The 17,624-nt window shown below is 49.7% G+C and overlaps 5 protein-coding genes across 5 annotated transcripts; 3 read left to right on the plus strand and 2 right to left on the minus strand.

Moving 5' to 3' along the window:
- Positions 1 to 222: 222 nt before the first annotated feature.
- Positions 223 to 4,780, plus strand: AUEXF2481DRAFT_78130 (uncharacterized protein; the record flags this gene model as incomplete). The annotated part of the gene is made up of 2 exons (XM_013490533.1): positions 223 to 316; positions 547 to 4,780. 2 exons carry the CDS (start codon positions 223 to 225, stop codon positions 4,326 to 4,328), a joined length of 3,876 nt encoding a protein of 1,291 aa, XP_013345987.1. The 3' UTR covers positions 4,329 to 4,780.
- A 1,713-nt stretch (positions 4,781 to 6,493) lies between these two features.
- On the plus strand, positions 6,494 to 6,960 carry AUEXF2481DRAFT_592037 (uncharacterized protein). Its single transcript, XM_013490586.1, has 2 exons — positions 6,494 to 6,621; positions 6,690 to 6,960. Exons 1-2 carry the CDS (start codon positions 6,595 to 6,597, stop codon positions 6,873 to 6,875), a joined length of 213 nt encoding a protein of 70 aa, XP_013346040.1. The 5' UTR covers positions 6,494 to 6,594; the 3' UTR covers positions 6,876 to 6,960.
- A 1,707-nt stretch (positions 6,961 to 8,667) lies between these two features.
- AUEXF2481DRAFT_27595 (uncharacterized protein) lies at positions 8,668 to 12,605 on the plus strand (the record flags this gene model as incomplete). Its single annotated transcript, XM_013490332.1, has 15 exons — positions 8,668 to 8,904; positions 8,955 to 9,064; positions 9,119 to 9,136; positions 9,254 to 9,372; positions 9,422 to 9,512; positions 9,560 to 9,663; positions 9,689 to 10,280; positions 10,307 to 10,401; positions 10,460 to 10,531; positions 10,579 to 10,657; positions 10,793 to 10,880; positions 10,922 to 11,358; positions 11,426 to 11,841; positions 11,897 to 12,533; positions 12,587 to 12,605. 15 exons carry the CDS (start codon positions 8,668 to 8,670, stop codon positions 12,603 to 12,605), a joined length of 3,114 nt encoding a protein of 1,037 aa, XP_013345786.1.
- A 160-nt stretch (positions 12,606 to 12,765) lies between these two features.
- Positions 12,766 to 14,139, minus strand: AUEXF2481DRAFT_592210 (uncharacterized protein). The gene is made up of 5 exons (XM_013490587.1): positions 13,927 to 14,139; positions 13,477 to 13,852; positions 13,333 to 13,426; positions 13,221 to 13,282; positions 12,766 to 13,166 (listed from the first exon to the last, which is right to left on the minus strand). The coding sequence occupies exons 1-5, from the start codon at positions 14,047 to 14,049 to the stop codon at positions 12,883 to 12,885; spliced, it is 939 nt and encodes a 312-aa protein (XP_013346041.1). The 5' UTR covers positions 14,050 to 14,139; the 3' UTR covers positions 12,766 to 12,882.
- Positions 14,140 to 15,621: 1,482 nt separating this feature from the next.
- AUEXF2481DRAFT_3168 (uncharacterized protein) lies at positions 15,622 to 17,339 on the minus strand (the record flags this gene model as incomplete). Its single annotated transcript, XM_013490224.1, has 5 exons — positions 15,622 to 16,011; positions 16,072 to 16,884; positions 16,941 to 17,095; positions 17,148 to 17,219; positions 17,270 to 17,339. The coding sequence occupies 5 exons, from the start codon at positions 17,337 to 17,339 to the stop codon at positions 15,622 to 15,624; spliced, it is 1,500 nt and encodes a 499-aa protein (XP_013345678.1).
- Positions 17,340 to 17,624: the final 285 nt, after the last annotated feature.

Raw genomic sequence — 17,624 nt, forward strand, 5'->3', positions numbered from 1 at the left:
CACGCCTCCTGCCTATCCGCTTCCTCTGCCTGTGCGCCTTTACTGCCTACTCGCATTTGCTTGCGCGCATTCTCTGCCTGCTCGCGTTTGCCTGCGCGCGTTTTCTGTCTGCTCGCGTTTGCCTGCTCACATCTTCCGCCTGCGTATGCTCGTCTGCACATTCTATCTTGCCTTGTTCAAAATCCACTATCTTGACAGAGCTAACATTGGGTAGAAACCACAATGTCTCCTCCTCGATACCGTCATATCGCTTCCAACAAGGTCAACGGACTTCTTGCCAGCCTCAAGATCGCACCCATCACCAACTCTCCTCAAGGTAAGCATAGTTTCCCTCAATTGGTCTTCTTCTCTTCGTTTGGATCTTGTCCTTGGAAGAATCTGAGCACCACTCGCATACTCTCCTCCGAGTGTGCCGAATGAGTGTCCAAGCACATGACTCCAAGCCCGCGATATGCTTTTGCGCATTTTGTTTCTTTCGCTTCTTGCTATCCATCCCCTTGTTTTGTTCTTTTCATGTCTAGCCCTTGGCTAACATCAGCTTTACAGGCCCGAAGGCAGTAACATGGGCTATCGCAGTGGCAATGCACCCCCGTGAACATGTCAACCCTTCTGTCAAGTTCGACTTCAACGATCCTGAGTGCAGAGTCGTCAGAGACCAGACCGAGCTGCAGTCCTTCCTTCCTGACACCGCCTTGCCTCTGGCCATCCAGACTAGCGCCGATATCATTCTCGACTGGAACAAGGCACACCCCAAGAACAAGTACTCTCTTCACCTCTCCGACGGTCGTAACTGGCGTGTGGTTGAAGCGCACCACAAGTGGGACGTCACTCCCATCTTCATCCGTCTCATCAACGACCGCTGGGAAGGCTATGCATTGTCCTCCATGCAGACCGAGTCAGAGCAGACTGGTTCAAAGCAGACTGGTTCAGAGCAGACCGGTGAAAAGAAGCTCTCACGTCAAGATGTCATCCGCGCTACACTCGGTCTCGCGCCCGATGTCCCTATTCCTCCGTTTGCCTACGCCCTCTACCCTGAACACGCTCCTGTCGATGGCTGGGCTGGCGAGGAAACCATTCCTGACTTCTCCGTGCGTGAAGAGATCGTCGAGGTGACTGCTCCCGACCCTCGCGCCGTCCGCAAGGCTACAGACAAGATTCAGTCCGGAGACAAGCTCGTCGTACTCAACAACTTCAAGCATGGAAGCAAGGAAGATGAGCAGACCAACAACTGTTACAAGTCGGCTGCTACCTTGTCTGTCGAATTCGATGACGGCACCATCATCGGCCCTGTTCCTGACGCCGAAGGCAAGGCGGGTCTTCTCGACTTCTCGGTTGAGCTCCTCGGCCTTGCACCCACCATCATTCTCGAACTCACGTTTCCCAGCCAGGAAAGCCATGCCACTGGCGCGCGCTGTCGTGTCGAATTTGCATTCAACACCACGAACATCATCTCCGACAAGGAGCTCAAGACCCGTCAAGAGATCTCCGACTTTGACATGTTCACCAATGATGAAGGTGCTCTGATTACATTCAAGAGCGAAGGTTGCCGTGCTCACGATGTCTTCTGTTACACTGAATATGCCTACCATGAGCGACAAGTCATACCTCGTGGACGTCTCGCTCCGCAACAGAGATGGGCTTTGAATACTTTCAAGCGTCTTGCACAGCTTACTCCGGGTCAGTCGTGTACCATCAAGCTCAATGTTCTCGAAGGTCTTGTGGCTGCGGAGGCGAAGCGCAATAGCAAGAAGACCCAGCTGCAATTTCTTTCAGAGAAGCTACCTTCCAAGCAATACGGCAGAGCCTTCCCACAGTTCACTGGACCTGCATACATGACATACCGCAACCCGCAGGGAGTCATCAGCCTTCAGTATAACCAGCAGGTCTCGCGAAAGACTGCACTGCGCCCTCCTCATCCCGGTGCATCCATCCCTGCTCGTATGCTGGTCAGAGACAATGACGAGCTCGCTCTACACCTCTCTATTGGCGCCGATCTTCTTCACAAGGAGCAAGCCATGCACATCACCAGTGTCAGCGAAAAGGAACATTTTCTCGCTCTCGTTCCTGCTGGTAACTATGCTGTCGCCTGTATCAAGTACAGAGAGCCTCTTGCGTCCGGAATCCCCGATCTCACCAACGAAGAGAAGATCACCATCCCTGTCGACACACAGCTCAAGCTCACCATCTACGGCGATCACAAGGATAAGCAGAAGTGGCACTGTGTCGCACTCGTTGGTGTCGATGTCTACGGTTTCGGCTGTGACCTGTTCGCTGTCATCACAGACAAGGTCAGCAGTGAGTTCAAGGCCATTCTCTCAGAAGCAGGTTCCGCTGGACCCAAGATCCTCAACGTGCACATCGATCCCATCATCTCCGATGTTACCACCAAGCATGGCATTGATGCAGTTGCATCCGCTCTCAGCATTGCGAACAAGCCAGACAATCCCAACTATGTCCCTGCAATGTTCCTCTGGCCTTTCGTCTATCAGGGTGAGCCCCTGGAGCGTAAGCAAGTCTTCAAGACTGCATTCGATCGTGATATCCAGCACACTGTGGCTGCCTTCAAGTATCTCAGAAACTCGGAGCCTTGGGACAAGCACCAATTTCGCACTGTGGACGCCTTACCCAATCCTTTCGGAGGTGTTAATTTGGTTGCGGGTGCTGCAGGCACCGGCAAGACGCTGGTCATGGGTAGATTCGCGCAATTCTCGACCATCGTTGGCTCGAAGGTCCTCATCGTTGGCATGATCAACAGTTCTCTGGACGACATCGCACTCAAGATTGATGAAAAGATGTCTGAAGATGTGGCATCCGGGAAAGTCCAGAAGATGGATAACAGCAGACCTATTCGCGCCTATTCTGCACGCCTCGAGAGCCCTCTCCAGCCATCTGTCGATCGCACTCAGGCCGACATCGATGCAGAGGATAAGCAAGCCCTTGCACACTATCTTGCTTGGAAGTCAGTCGAAGAGACCTACAAGAACAAGCGTAGAGCTTTGCCTGATTACTCGGTTGAAGCAAAGATGAACGAGAACCTCAACGACGCCTCGAGACCTCCATTGATGGCGCATTACACCGACGGCATTGACGATGAGAAGAAACCAATCCCTGACGGCCCACTTGTGAACATGTACGAAGAGCTCAAGAAGTACATGGCACGCATCGCTCAACCCGCTTATGCCGACTTTTTTGACGCAGAGAAGTGGTCTGATGAGGAGAAGCGCAAGTTCCGTCAGAGTCTCAAGATCTGCCGTTACGAAGTCTACCAACAAGCCTTGATCGTCTTCTGCACCTGTCCAGTCGCTGCCACTAGGGAGATGGCTGAATTCGCTTCCGACGCTGAGGATGAGATCGTTATGTTTGCCGATGAAGCTACAACCATCGGCGAAGTCAACATTCTCATTCCTTTCAAGACCAAATATGCTCACAAGATCAAGGGTATCTACCAGTTTGGCGATCCACGTCAACTCGGTCCCAACCCCATTGCGGCTACTGGCAAGGACAACACTGTGAACGAGTTCCTGGCCCAGCACAGAGCCAGTTGGTTTGTCCGTCTCCTTCACAACGGCTTTCCTGTCTACCATCTTCCGCAGCAAAAACGCCAGCACAAGCTCTTGAACATTCCTGTCAACGAAGTTCACTATCAAAAGAGCAACCTTACCGATGATCCCAGACTCCACGCGGATCTCGGTCCTGAAGACGAGAACTTGCTCATTGACTTCCTTCCTCTTCAGAGAATGCCTCACGAACAATTCACCCGTAGGTACGCTCATGTCATCATCAGGGACTCGATTCTCGTTCATCCTCCTGGTAGTAACTCATCCCAGAATCATCCTCATATCGTATGGGTTCTACAGAAGTACCGTCTCGAAGTCCTCAAAACCCACTTTGGCACAAAAACTCAGCTCAAATGCCTCATCCAAGTACCCTACCGTGCACAGCTCAACGCATACGAGGCCCAAATCTCCATCTACCAGCAAGAATGGAACTGGTCTAGAGAGATGTTCCCTGCTGTCAAGACCATCGACGGAGGTATCGGTGGTGAGGCTGAATTCGTAATCAACGATGTCGTCAGGGATGAGAGCGAAGGCTTCCTCCAATCGGCTCAACGTACTTGCGTCATGGCCTCGCGTGCAAAGAACTTCCAAGTCATAGTCATTGGGCCCATGGACAAGCTCGATCGTGATGAGAAGACTGTTATGACCAAGTTCGCTGACAAGGGTAAGCCCAACCATGCCTACAAGGTCAGACGCCCTCTCGCTCACCACGAAGCGTACGCCAACGCGCACAATGCTTTGTACTTCTTCAACAGTGACAGCAACACTTGAGAGAGGAGAAGAGGATATCAAGGTTGTCATTGAGCTCTGGGAACACGAGACTGGCTTAGTCTTCGACGGTCGGTTCTCTTCAAATTCTCGTCCTGGATACGCCTGTCGTCGTTGCTACACAGACAAGCAAAGTTGCCGAGGCGGTCGTCCTTGCAACAGATGCACGCAAGCTAATGTTGACTGCCTCGACCAAGAAAAGAGGGTCTTCGTTCAAAAGGGTTCTAAGAGATCGAAAGTCTCCCATTAGTCTCATAACAATGCCCCAATCTCGTCGATCAACGAGTCTCGAAAACACCCACACACACACACACACACACACACACACCACATGCTATTATCGCTCGAAACTACCGCCACAATGCATCGCTTCACAAACATCCCCCTGTTTCTCCATAGCAGAGGCTTAATCAGAGATACAGTATAACATATATAGTTCGCAATGACACAGAGGGTTGATACTTACCGTTGCTCCAGACGTCCGTGCTCTGAGGCCTTGCCGACCGTGATACTAAACGTTGTTCTGTTGCACTCAGGCAACTGAGATTGCGCGAATGCAAGGTAATATCAAGATTAGAATCCCCTGAATTGGGATTGATCCTCCGGTGGTTTTCGCCTGGCTCTCTGTGAACAAAGCCAACTACCTTGAATTTTACCTTGCACCATTATAGCCGCTTGCTTCCATCGCTATGCGTCTGGAGAGAGATCGTGCCTTGGTTCTGAGAATGTTTCCAGTACGGGTCTGCTCGAGTTGATGACCTGCCCGCGAAGCTGTCTATGGATTCGCTCAGTCCAGCGCAGAAAGTGCATGGGAGTGGATGTATGGTATCGTACGTTCGTCACGAATTCTTGAGACACCAAAGATTCCGAGAATACTACTACATTCCCCTCCAACATGAGAGTTGATCTCGTCCTCTGTTAGAATTTGACATGGACCCAACCGCCGATCGTTAGGTAATTCTTGTCGAAAGCTGGTGTGGTAAAACGCTAATTCCACAGTCAGCGCCGAGCTTGTAAATTAGACTGTCAATGCAACAACCTGTAATCCGGGTCAGAAACTAACGCCGTACAGCCATGAAACCATTGCGCAGTAAATTGTCCGCGATGGGATGCCAAAGTCATGCCTCTTGACCCGATATATAGCGACTTGGCACATCAAACGTCGATCATCGATCGTTGACCATTGAATCCTGCCTATCGACTACCACTCTAGATGCCTTCTCAGCAAGGAGCTGTTTCATGCGATAATAGAAAATGCAATAAACGGAAAGAAAGCCGAAGGTTTGATCGATATACACACTGGATCGTCGCTCTCTAAGTCGGGATAAGACAAAGCAGTTGGTAACGGCAACCGCCCACGATCACAAATGTTCAAAAACCAAAGATGTCTGGGGACCTTCTGCGACATTGGTCCCCGATAGAGAGTTCGTTCCATCTTCTGTCGACTTTGATGGAATCAATCAAGCAGTTTGACTCTAAATTCGACAAGAAGCTGCCAGATTCAGATTCGGCAAGAGATCATGGACTGGATTGACAACCGAAGATCTAATATTCTCTCACAGAGATCTACGCACGTATCGCACGACGACTCGCTTTAGATTTCGTTGTCAGATTGATGGCTCAGCGTTCTCCGTTGGGTCGTACTCGGAGTGCTTTGTAAACTGAGCGTGGAGATAGACAAATTATGACCAGGTTCTCCATACCAGTATGAGTGCCCATACCCAAACCTTCTTTAACGCACCATCAATGCAAACATCTAGAAGCAGTACACGGCAAAGGGTCTGTTGTTGGTCGTGTGTAGAGGCTGTGTCCAGTAGACATGCCGTATCGCAAGATGAAGCGTGGTTCCAGATCATCATGAGCTCAAGCTTTCATCGCTGTTTCTTTCCATCTTACTTCCTTGCTTTCTGGCTTTCCTGTCCTCTCAAACTAAGCACCCTCTCCCTCAGTGAGAGGCTTATCCATTCCAGTCTTTTACTTATGAGACTTGCTAAACACCAAATGCACCTAGTTGCATCCAGACTCCCTCCATTAGGTAACCTGAGACATTGTAGAGTCGATTTCTAGGCTTGCCTCGCGTCTCGGACCGTACACTACACCTAGAAACGCGATTATGGGATCGCGGCCCCCGATGCATGAATATAGTGAAGATAGGTGCAGGAGAACGAGAAATATTTACATGCTTGGTTTCGAAGGATTCTTCTCAAAGACACTGGCTTTGACGAATACCAACAACATATATAACTCAACAGTTGTGCAATGGTGAACGATGGCCCTATGGCCAAGTGGTAAGGTGGTCAGTACATCTTATCTTGGGTTAGTCAAACCCTGTGCTCAACTTGGACTAACGCTATTTGCAGTCAGTTTCCGATTTGGGTATGGATATATTACACATCATCACATGCGGGTGTTGTATTCCACCGTATGCCCACTGTTCACTGGAGATCGGGCGTTCGAATCGCTCTAGGGTCGTTCTTTTTGGTGTCACTGTGTCAATTGCAATATAGGTGCCTAGTGGCTACTCTTCTCTGCTTGCTTCTAACAGATTAAGCTTGAAGGAAATTCACAATTAGGTTCTTTATGTATATCTAGACTGTGGTCATACAAACTACACTAAGCATAGAACTATCTGCATTGTTGTCAGTCCCCGCTGCAATTCTGAATCTTCAGCATTAATTTGGAGGTGACTATGGTCCTTGGAATAGGATAAGGATACCTGATGTGGAATGATTTTGCCGAGGTCTTCGGAGTAGTCATCTTAGACAAGCGTAAACACCAGCAAACAGGGTGCTCCGATCAAAAGTACAGTCATACATGCGGCCCAATTTGTGTATTTATTTGTTTGACTACGCAAGCATCGAGCCTGATTTCCATAGCATCTTAATACAACATAGACAAAGGAGAGAATTCCAGCTTCAAATGTGACCATTCAAGGCCAGAATAATACGAGACCATGCAACTCTTCCCGACGAAGCTAAGACACTCACTAACGGCGCAAAAAAGGCCCAGACTAGATCGGTTGGGGGACCAATCCGACCAGCCGCTTCAGTCAGCACAGCATGTTGTGATGATATGTGCTCAACATCGATGCGTAGGCGGTACGTTTGAGCCGCAAATCATTTCTCCGTCGTCTCGCTATCGATGAGCTAGTTCTCTTCATCATCGGTGTGTCGCCCGAAGATGCGCGCATCTACTTAATCAGAGTCTGTTGTCGTTGGGCTTCGTCGTTATCTATGCCTGTGCCGGCCAGCATTCTCCACTCCTGCAACATTCATACTTCGAACTTCATCGTGATTCATTTGGTAGTGGTAGGGACGTTTGTTCGAAGAAAGGGGGACTTTTAGGCGAACAATTTTTCAGAAATACTCAACGACGCCGTAGCATAAATGCACTAGCCACTACTATGAAGCTGTCACTCATCTTTTGAGCATCATACTGTTCAATGTAACTTGTTACAAGGAAAATGCTGTGTTGCCTCGTGAATTGTTGTGATGGTTCGTCAAATCTGAAGCCTAGTCAGGACGGCTTCACACATTACTACTCTAAGAACAAGCAACATATTCACACATTTACACATATGTCCACACATTGTCCAAGAGCATATGTAATGCTTAGTTATCCTAGACCAAGTGTATCATAATGGTTATGTGAAGCCATCTTTAACGGACTACAATCAGGCAGGCTTCACAGATTTTGGGTCCGGTGGGCTGAATTCCGCCACTCGCACTTTTTACCAACAATTGAGCAGAGCAATGACGAGCTGTATCGAGGCATAGCCAAATCTGCAATCCAGAAAGATAGCCTAGAGAGTTATCTAAAGAACAGATCTCGGAGACATCGTTGAAAATCCAGAAATGATTGTGTCTTAACACAGCTACAAGTGTGACGGTTCCGCACATGGGGAGATTGTAGAGTTGATACATGATTGTGAGAACCCGAGAGTATGATGTGGTCCCTCCCTGTGTGCGAAAATACTGACACGCTTGTGGCTACCTTGAGGCACGATATTTTCTCAACATACTTCGTGCCATCGGGTCCCTGTGCTAGGCTCATCGATACGCAACGCGACTGTGCCTTTCTACAGCTCGTCGTTGCCCTCTTTTGATCAGTGAAGAAGAGGTGTGGCAGTATTCTACACACGGAGAGGTCGCATTGAAACCCTGGTTCTGATGTATAGAAGCATACGCAGTTTAGTGTGGCCGATGGATTGCGGGCCCTCGATGAGGTTCTACGACACGAAGTGGTTTTCTCGGCTTCGACTTTTGCCCAAAGCCGAGTAGTTGGTGACCACAACTCCACCCAAGACACGTCCTACTCTACTGCCCCAATGATGCTTTCAGACATGGCCGTACGGGTCAATCGTGTTGGTCTAATTAGGCTGCACAAGTTCGTTACCACGGGTCGAGGCGCGGCCTCCAGGCAGTGCTTGTTGGGAAGTGCACGATCGCTCTCGAGCACACGTATCCTTGCTCAGGCGAGTGAGACAACACCAGCAACCCACGGATTTTCAAATGGTCTAAATCTCGGAAAGATTGCGCTGAAGAAAGACGGCGTCTATCTCGACACGAAGTTGCGGATCGTGAGTAGTATAGGTCCTGGTGACCGATCATGGCCTGACACTATTTATAGTCGCCATTTGCAGAGCTTGAAGTCAATGAGCGTCCTGGCAGCGAATCTCTACGCTGGGATGGGGAGAGGCTGTACTTTGAGAACGCAGATGGGGAGGACCGAACATACGTGTAAGCTACGAACACTCTCGGGCATTTTTGCTTGGGCTGACAATGGCACTCTAGCTCGAATCTCTGGCTGAGGTGAGGAATACCATAAGCGCCAGATTATGACTAGACTAACTAGCAACAGAGACCAATGTCCATGTGATGAGTGTGTTCATCCTGTGACACGACAGAGACAACTTGACACTTTTTCAGTATGGCTTGCTTCGAACGTAGACGATATCAGAGATTGACGAGAACGCAGATCGATCCCGTTACAAAACCTGTCAAACTAAACATACAGACCAAGTCTAAGCAGACTATACAAATTGAGTGTAAGTTCAAACGTGCTATGAGGCAACCATAGATCTGATGCTTGGACAGGGCAGGATGGTCATCATAGCGAGTACCCACTCAAGGTGCTTCGCAAAGGCAGGCCAACTCAGACCAGTGTGCGGAGAAGAGGTCTACTCGAGTAGGCAAAACGGATTTGTTTGCTTACAGAGGACTGACGTTATCTAGGCAAATCATGTTCGACAAATCAATCGCAGCTAACCCACCGACGGTTGATTACAAAGATGTCATGGAAGCAGATGGTATTGCAGAATGGACTCGTCAAATTGTGAGTATGGCAAAACACCGCTGCGACAGGACCAATGCTGATTCAAAAGAACGTACATGGGTTCTCATTTGTCAAGAACTGCCCAATCGATCCCGATGCAACGCAAAGGCTTTTGGAGACGATTGGTCCTATACGTGAGACACATTACGGTGGGTGTATTTCGCTATATATGGTCTCATATGTCAAGTTGAAGCTAACGGGACAAGGCGGTTTTTATGACTTCACCTCCAACATGGCAAGCAAAGACACTGCTTACACGTCACTGGCTCTTGAGGCACATACAGACACGACATACTTCTCCGAGCCAGCTGGACTTCAAATGTTCCATATGCTTTCCCACACTGGTGGATCTGGTGGAGAATCCCTGCTAGTTGATGGATTCGCGGCAGCCAGACAGCTTTATGCCGAGGACAAAGAGGCTTACAAGATCCTTAGTACAATCGGCGTCTGGGCACACGCAAGTGGTAATGAGGATGTTAGTATCCAGCCATATGTATGCTTCCCGGTGCTTTCTCACGATCCTATTATGGGACATTTGGTTCAAGTTAGATGGAACAACGCAGACAGAGCTGCGATTGAAGCGCCCAGCGACATGATAGACAAGTGGTATGAAGCTGCCAGGTAAGAAAGACCTTCCTGTTGTGCAGAGACACCATGCTAAAGACAAGCAGGAAATTCAACCACATCTTGAACAGCCCACAGAATCAGTATTGGACACAGCTGCAACCAGGAATGCCTCTGAGTAAGTGTGGTCTGACAGCCTTGATCAAAATCTTTGTTTAGCTCACATCTTTGGACAGTCTTCGATAATTGGAGAGTGTTGCATGGAAGAGGTGTTTTCACAGGCAAGAGACGAATGGCCGGAGGCTACAGTGAGTAAGATCTGAAGCAGAATGATGAGCCGTGCTGACATATGCAGTCAACCGTGATGACTTCGTCTCCAAGTTCAAGTTGACAAACTCGAGTAGAGATGAAGTGCTTGAAGCGACTGTCACTGGGTGAAGAGCCACAGGGCAACAGGTTGTAGTGAGGCGAGACGCAAAGCTTGTCAGACAGCTGTGGGATTCAGCCATCTCATTTGTACACTGTAATATGCTAGATTACAGAAACTGTGCTTTCAAAAAGTGAAATAGGATTGACGAAACGCGTGTAACTACGGGAGCATGGGAAATGGTGTTGGAGAGCGAAAGTCCGGCGGCAAACGCCGAGAGCGATGTCATTGTAGATGGAGCTCAAGCCAAGTCGTGTAACTAGACATTCAGATTGTTAATACAACACCCCATTTCACCACATCTTCCATCGCTGTTCCATCGCCACAAGCTTCCGCTCCATCCACCCCATCGGCATATCAACAAAGAGCCGCCAGAATGTCGACACTGGAAGATCTTGACGCCCTGGAGCACCAGGACAAGAAGGAAGGCGAGGACAAGAGAGACGGCGATGAGCAAGATCCCAAGAAGCCCAACCAGGGCGGCGATGCCGATATGAGGGATGCCGACGGCGACAACAAGGGAGAAGAGGAGGAAGAGGTGCTGGACTCGGACATTCTCAACTCAAGCACAAGAGACATTGTCACAAGGCGGCGATTGCTAGAAAACGACACGCGCATCATGCGCTCAGAGTTCCAGCGCCTCACACACGAGAAGCAAGCCATGCTGGAGAAGATCAAGGATAATGTTGACAAGATCGACAACAACCGGTGCGTGGCTTCTCTGTTGCCATTTACCCCGTACCGTACCGTACCTCTGCTGACATGACCCCACCAGCCAACTCCCATACCTTGTCGGCAACGTTGTCGAGATTCTCGACCTCGACGTAGAAGAGGACGCCGCCGAAGAGGGCGCCAACGTCGATCTGGATGCCACCCGCGTAGGCAAATCCGCCGTCATCAAGACGTCAACCCGCCAGACCATCTTCCTGCCTCTGATCGGTCTGGTCGACCACGAGAAGCTCAAGCCCGGTGATTTGATCGGAGTCAACAAGGACTCATACCTCATTCTCGACACACTTCCTGCCGAGTACGACAGCAGAGTCAAGGCCATGGAAGTCGACGAGAAGCCCACCGAAAAGTACACGGATGTCGGTGGTCTGGACAAGCAGATTGAAGAGCTAGTCGAGGCTGTTGTCTGGCCGATGAAGGAGGCCGAGCGCTTCAAGAAGATCGGCATCAAGGCTCCCAAAGGTATACTATTGTCTTGACTCTACAGCATGACTCTCCAATTGACCTTGTCCTGCAGGTGCCCTCATGTACGGCCCTCCCGGTACTGGAAAGACTCTCCTCGCTCGTGCATGCGCCGCTCAAACAGAAGCCACCTTCCTCAAGCTGGCAGGCCCCCAGCTCGTTCAAATGTTCATTGGTGACGGTGCCAAATTGGTACGCGACTGCTTCGCTCTGGCCAAGGAGAAGGCTCCCTCAATCATCTTCATCGACGAGCTTGACGCTGTCGGTACAAAGCGTTTCGACAGTGACAAGAGTGGTGATCGTGAAGTCCAGCGTACCATGCTTGAGTTGTTGAATCAGCTTGACGGTTTTGCTAGCGACGACAGAATCAAGGTTCTCGCCGCAACAAACAGAGTCGATGTTCTGGACCCTGCCCTGCTCCGCTCTGGTCGTCTTGACCGCAAGATCGAATTCCCTCTGCCCAATGAGGAGTCTCGTGCTCAGATTCTGCGCATTCACAGCAGAAAGATGACTGTCGATGAGGGCGTCAACTGGCCCGAGCTGGCAAGAAGTACCGATGAGTTCGGTGGTGCCATGCTCAAGGCTGTCTGTGTCGAGGCTGGAATGATTGCACTCCGTTCAGGACAGTCCAAGATCATTCACGAGCACTACGTTGATGCGATTGCCGAGGTTCAATCGAAGAAGAAGGAATCGTATGATATACCCATCCACCGCCATATCTTGACATTTACTGACCCGAGTCCAGAATCTCCATCTACGCTTAAGCGATTCAACTTTCATTGCATTGGCGGGGTTGGAGGCGCTTTGAGTGAACGACACATACCCGGGTTTGTAATTATAGCCTTAGCTAGACACGATTCATCATGGACTTATTTCAGCGATCCCATCCTATCCCGTCCTTTTTTTTCTGTCATGTGTTCCTGTCGACTATGCAAGTGTACGATGACCTCTGATACTCTACAGTGTTCACTGATATTGACACATCTCGTCTTCTAATAGCTCTCTCGACAGGCCAATGTGCTTTTACATTCACACACTGCCTTAAAGCTTACTCTTATGTCCTGCAATCTTCATCTTTGCTCGGCCGTTACTCAAGCATACCTTTCCACCCTTCACACTGGTGACAAATCTTACCTCCTCCCAACCCTCGTCGTCGACATTGCCCATACGCCAGATCTGTGTGACGAGCGTGTCTCCTGCTTTCACGGGACTTGCAAATCGCGCGGCAAACTCCTTCATGTTGGATGGGTCCGAGTTTCCAAGTAGTTTGAGCAGCCCATGAGCGGTAGTGTTCCAGCTGAACAGTCCGTGAAGAATAGCACCACCTGTGAAGTTCTCAGCGGTCGCAAAATTGTTGTTTTCGTTGGGTCAAGTCTTACCGAAGCCCATCTGCTGACCAGGCTCTGGTGTGGCATGCAGAGGGTTGTAGTCGCCACAAAGTCTGAGCGAGATTAGTGATAAGCAAGCGACATAGAAGCATTCCTGCCTTACCTGTATAGATGTGCCGACTCGGCATTGGTTTGATACACGTACTCCGCGTCGGGCTTCTTACCTTCCGGAGGGGGGTAGTTGACCGTCTTTGGTCCTTTTTTGTCTTAGCACGTTTTTTCATTGAACAGCAGTTCTTCGACTTACCCTTGGGTCCGTCCCAGTTACCCTGGCCAACAAAGAATGACATGCCAACAGCTCGACTGTAGACTTCACCAGTTGCCTTCTCGACGATCAAGTTTTCCGTCTCAACTACCGAACCGGGCTTTCCTTTGTCGTAGACTCCCAGAACCTTTGCTCTCATTTCAAACTCACGACCTTCACTGGTTGTTGGCAGAGGCTTCAAGAAAGTTATGGCTTGCTCTCCGTGAACAACCTTGCGGCTGTCAAATTTTGGTACACCAGGGATGGCTGCACGCTTGGAGTTTTGTGAAGCGTAGAAGTCGATGACCTCTGGCGAGGTTCCGCGAAAGGGCAAAACAATGCTGAATGTGGGAAAGGCTTGGAACCGTCTGTCTAGCTCCTGTACGCTCGTAGTTTAGTGCCAGGGACACGCTGATTGATGTCAACTGGTTGACATGAACCAGAAGCACGTACATATAAGAAGTGAAGCTCGTCTTTGGCATCGCAGCCAATGGCATTGGCGAACAACAGGACATCTCTCTTGTACCACGACACGGGCACTGCTGGGTATTCGAACCCGACACCTGGACCACTCATCGTTGCTGCTGCTTGAATTTGAATGAGTCTTCACTAAGAGATGTACGACACAACTTGTTCTCTTGAGAGCCTTAAGGGATCTAACTAGTAGCTAGGTGTCGAGTACCATATATATTTTGATATACAGAAACCGAGGGTAAGAGCGGGGAAAGTGACTTGCCGAGGCGTTCCTTTCAGGGATCAATCATCAATCTGGTCAACGTCTTGTTCAATTAAATCAGTCCACACACTCGCAGGTACGGTCTTAGAGGCGCTGGGCGGAGAAATACTGAAAGAACGAAATCGTGGTGGTGGCATCAGATTCGATGTCGTCCCGCGACTAACCACTCCCTTCAAGGGTTCATTCAGGCTTCCATGCTTTGACGAATCTCGGTCCATAGGTAGATAGAGCAGGCGAGTCGAACGCACCTAAGACTCACATTTGGATTCTCCACCATTCGGACTGTTGTCGTCTTGTGTTGGATGGTCGCATCAGCTCCAGCCTGCAGATGTCATTGTCAGCAGCAGCCATCCGAGCAACAACCAATGTGCCATAATTTGGACAATTCGAACCAAAATAGTCCACTTTGTCTACCACTTCAAGTCTGGGTATCACTGCAGCTACCGACCACTTGGATATTGTGTGATCCGTCCTACTTTTCCACATCTGATGTGAATCCATGCGATTTTGCAGCCGCTTGGCCTAAATCATTCATTTCTTCACAATTGTTTCGCAATGAGTATTCTCGACCAACCTAGGATATTGAAGACGTCCATCGCCTCAGCGATCCCACTGGAAGGACGAGTTGAGTGACGGAGACTACACACATCCGTTGGAGTTGGAGACTGCGAAACTCTGACCAGGGACATCGAGTACGGCGATCACAGAACACGTGTGCGCTAGCTGTTTTGAGCTAGAGAAGCGTCCTTCTGGCGAGAACGAGCAAGAAGGCTCTTAGCAGCATTGCGAGAAGGCAAACATCAACACGAGATCGAAACTACCTATGGATATTCTTTCTTTCCAGTTGTGTGAATTAACTAGTAAATGAAGATTCTAGACTCAGGGCAAACATGCGTGATGCAGCATCTCATTACCAAGATCAGACAGGGTGACTTTCTCACACAAAGGCGGCTCATAATGCTGCGATGGTTACTGTTCATAGCAATCATATGAGCAGCAATTTTTCGGCTCAGGCAGTGGTAATGGTGATGTGCATCAAACTGCACATAAATGGAAGGTCGAAATTCTCGATTGACGGGGATTTCCATCGCTATGACCGAAGCCGCATTTTGCGGTATTCTTGATTGACGTCCAGGCAGACGCTATCTTGGACGCAAGGATGGAGCGGCAGAGTCGATCAGGACTGATGAGCAGGATTGAAATTGTGAGCCAGACAGCGGGCTTCTGGGTAGGATAGAGTCACTGTGAGATACGAGATATTGCATGAGGTACCTGCTAATACTATGAGAAGATCGATATGTACAGTTACACCTTTGTTTGATGCTAGATGGACGGAATTAAACTTCTATATTGGAAAGGATATATATTAATATCGCTAATTTGATGATACTGCTACAAGTCTCCAAGCGCACCTATATCACTCTTCCATGTTCTTTATCTAGATGTGGGTTGTCCTCTAGATCGGAAGGACGCTCAATGAAAATGGATGTCCTGCCTGGATGAATCGGAGCTGGTGTGTCGGAATCCAATCTGTGCTGAATCGAATCTCCGCCAAGCGAGTCGCGATTGTGAGTGGATTCAGGACCTCTGCCGGGGAAGCACTCCGAGAGAGGACTATCAACAGGCGAAAGGTCGTTCTTCTTTGTCTCTGACTCGAGCGGTTGATCAAAGGTGATACGGCGAGGCTCGGCATTGAGGAAGTCTTCGCTGTCACGGCGTTTCCTACCACCGCGAAGTAGCTCATACCAAGCCACGAGAGTGCTCCAGCGCATGAGCAATAAGAAGTTCTTGAGCCCGGTCAACTATGAGGAGCCGTCAGTAAACTGCGTTCTAGGATGGGTGATGAGATGGGTATGACTTACAGCACAAACGATCAGACTTGCTGAGATGGCTGCCTCTGTTATACCAAGTTGTTTGGCTAATGGTAGGCACTTGTTCTTGTCCTGCGTGATGACAAGACAGGCGGCCCAGCCTGCAATCTCCTTTGCACGGAAACCACGAGCCTTGTCTCTCGCCAGGGATGTGTTGAGACTCACAAAGACACCCGAGAGCATAGCAACAACAGCGATGACAAGCAGACATAGCGTGATGTTGCGCCACTGCAGTACGAAGACCCTACGTACTCGAGCCCATGCTTGTTGGCGAGTCGCCTTCCAAGGCTTGTCCCACGTGCCGCCTGTGGTTGCACTGGTAGGAAGTTCGCTCGAGGTGCCCGTGGCACGCGATGGTGACGATGAATGAGTCTTCCATACATTCATCAAATAGATGTAGAGACAATAAAAACTGGTCGCTACTTGCAGGATGAATGCCAGACTAGCAAAGGCAATCATCCAGCCGAAATAGGTGGTGAATGTGTGCTTGTCGTTGGGCAGACAGACGATCGTCAAACGATAGGAAACCCCAGTGTACTTCATGCAGACTGCAGTGAGGATAGTAGGGATTCCCCAACCGAAGATGTGAGATGCGATCAAAAAGAGTCGTGTGTCCGAGATATTCCAGCACACCCTCAGGTGGGTCCATAGTGAACGAGACAAGACCCAACAAACGGAAGCCATACCTCCCCATAGAAGCAAGGCTCCAGAGAAAGCGCACGACAAGTCCGAATACATGTCATTGGGGGTAATGTCATCGTAGCACATGGAAGGCTTTGACGCTAGCGGAACGATGAGAGCCAGCTGGAGCTAGAATTAGTCTCCAAGTGTCTGGTCCAGTGATAGGGTCGAATAAATACCTGCAGAAGGACATTGGCGACTGTAAGGCCTACGCTGAGATAGTGGCGATGACTCTTCTCAGGAGCCAAGATCAAAAAGGTCAGTAGCAGAAAGACGCTGCTGCTCAGACTGACGACACTGAGCCATTCGGCCGCTAGCTCGTGGGTAGGAAATGCTTGAACAGTCATTAATCAGCATCATCCTGCATAACCCTTCGATATGCTCACCGTCGGAATACACCAATTCGGTCAGTGGACAAGGCAGACAACACTCATCACTACAAAAGCGACCTCCGATGTCTGGAGGACAGTCAGCGTATATCTATGTTCGGACTCGATTCCAAACATACATCCTCCTCCCGAAGTATAGTTGTCCCTGCTCAAGAACGGCAGCGGGCACGAAGTTCCCGAAAACGACATATCACCCGCCATTCGTAGATGTGAAGACGCAGCGAAGGAGTCTTGAGTTGGGCGGGTGGCGGCGTATGCGGAAGAAGTGGTGTGGTTAGTGATTATGTGCTTTATGGTCGAGAACAAAGACCCGAAACCGGCGAATCGTTTTCCAGATCGACCATGCCCACTACGTCTTTTTATGGAAGCGCTGGCGAGTCTGGGCTGGGTTCGGGGAAGGAATGCGACAACGTGGAATGCATTCCTGCCACCTTACACTATTCACTAATTGTGTGGAGGAGAGGCTAGTCAGTC

This window comes from Aureobasidium subglaciale (assembly GCF_000721755.1).
Source record: "Aureobasidium subglaciale EXF-2481 unplaced genomic scaffold scaffold_5, whole genome shotgun sequence".
In the NCBI taxonomy this organism is placed as follows: Eukaryota; Fungi; Ascomycota; class Dothideomycetes; order Dothideales; family Saccotheciaceae; genus Aureobasidium; species Aureobasidium subglaciale.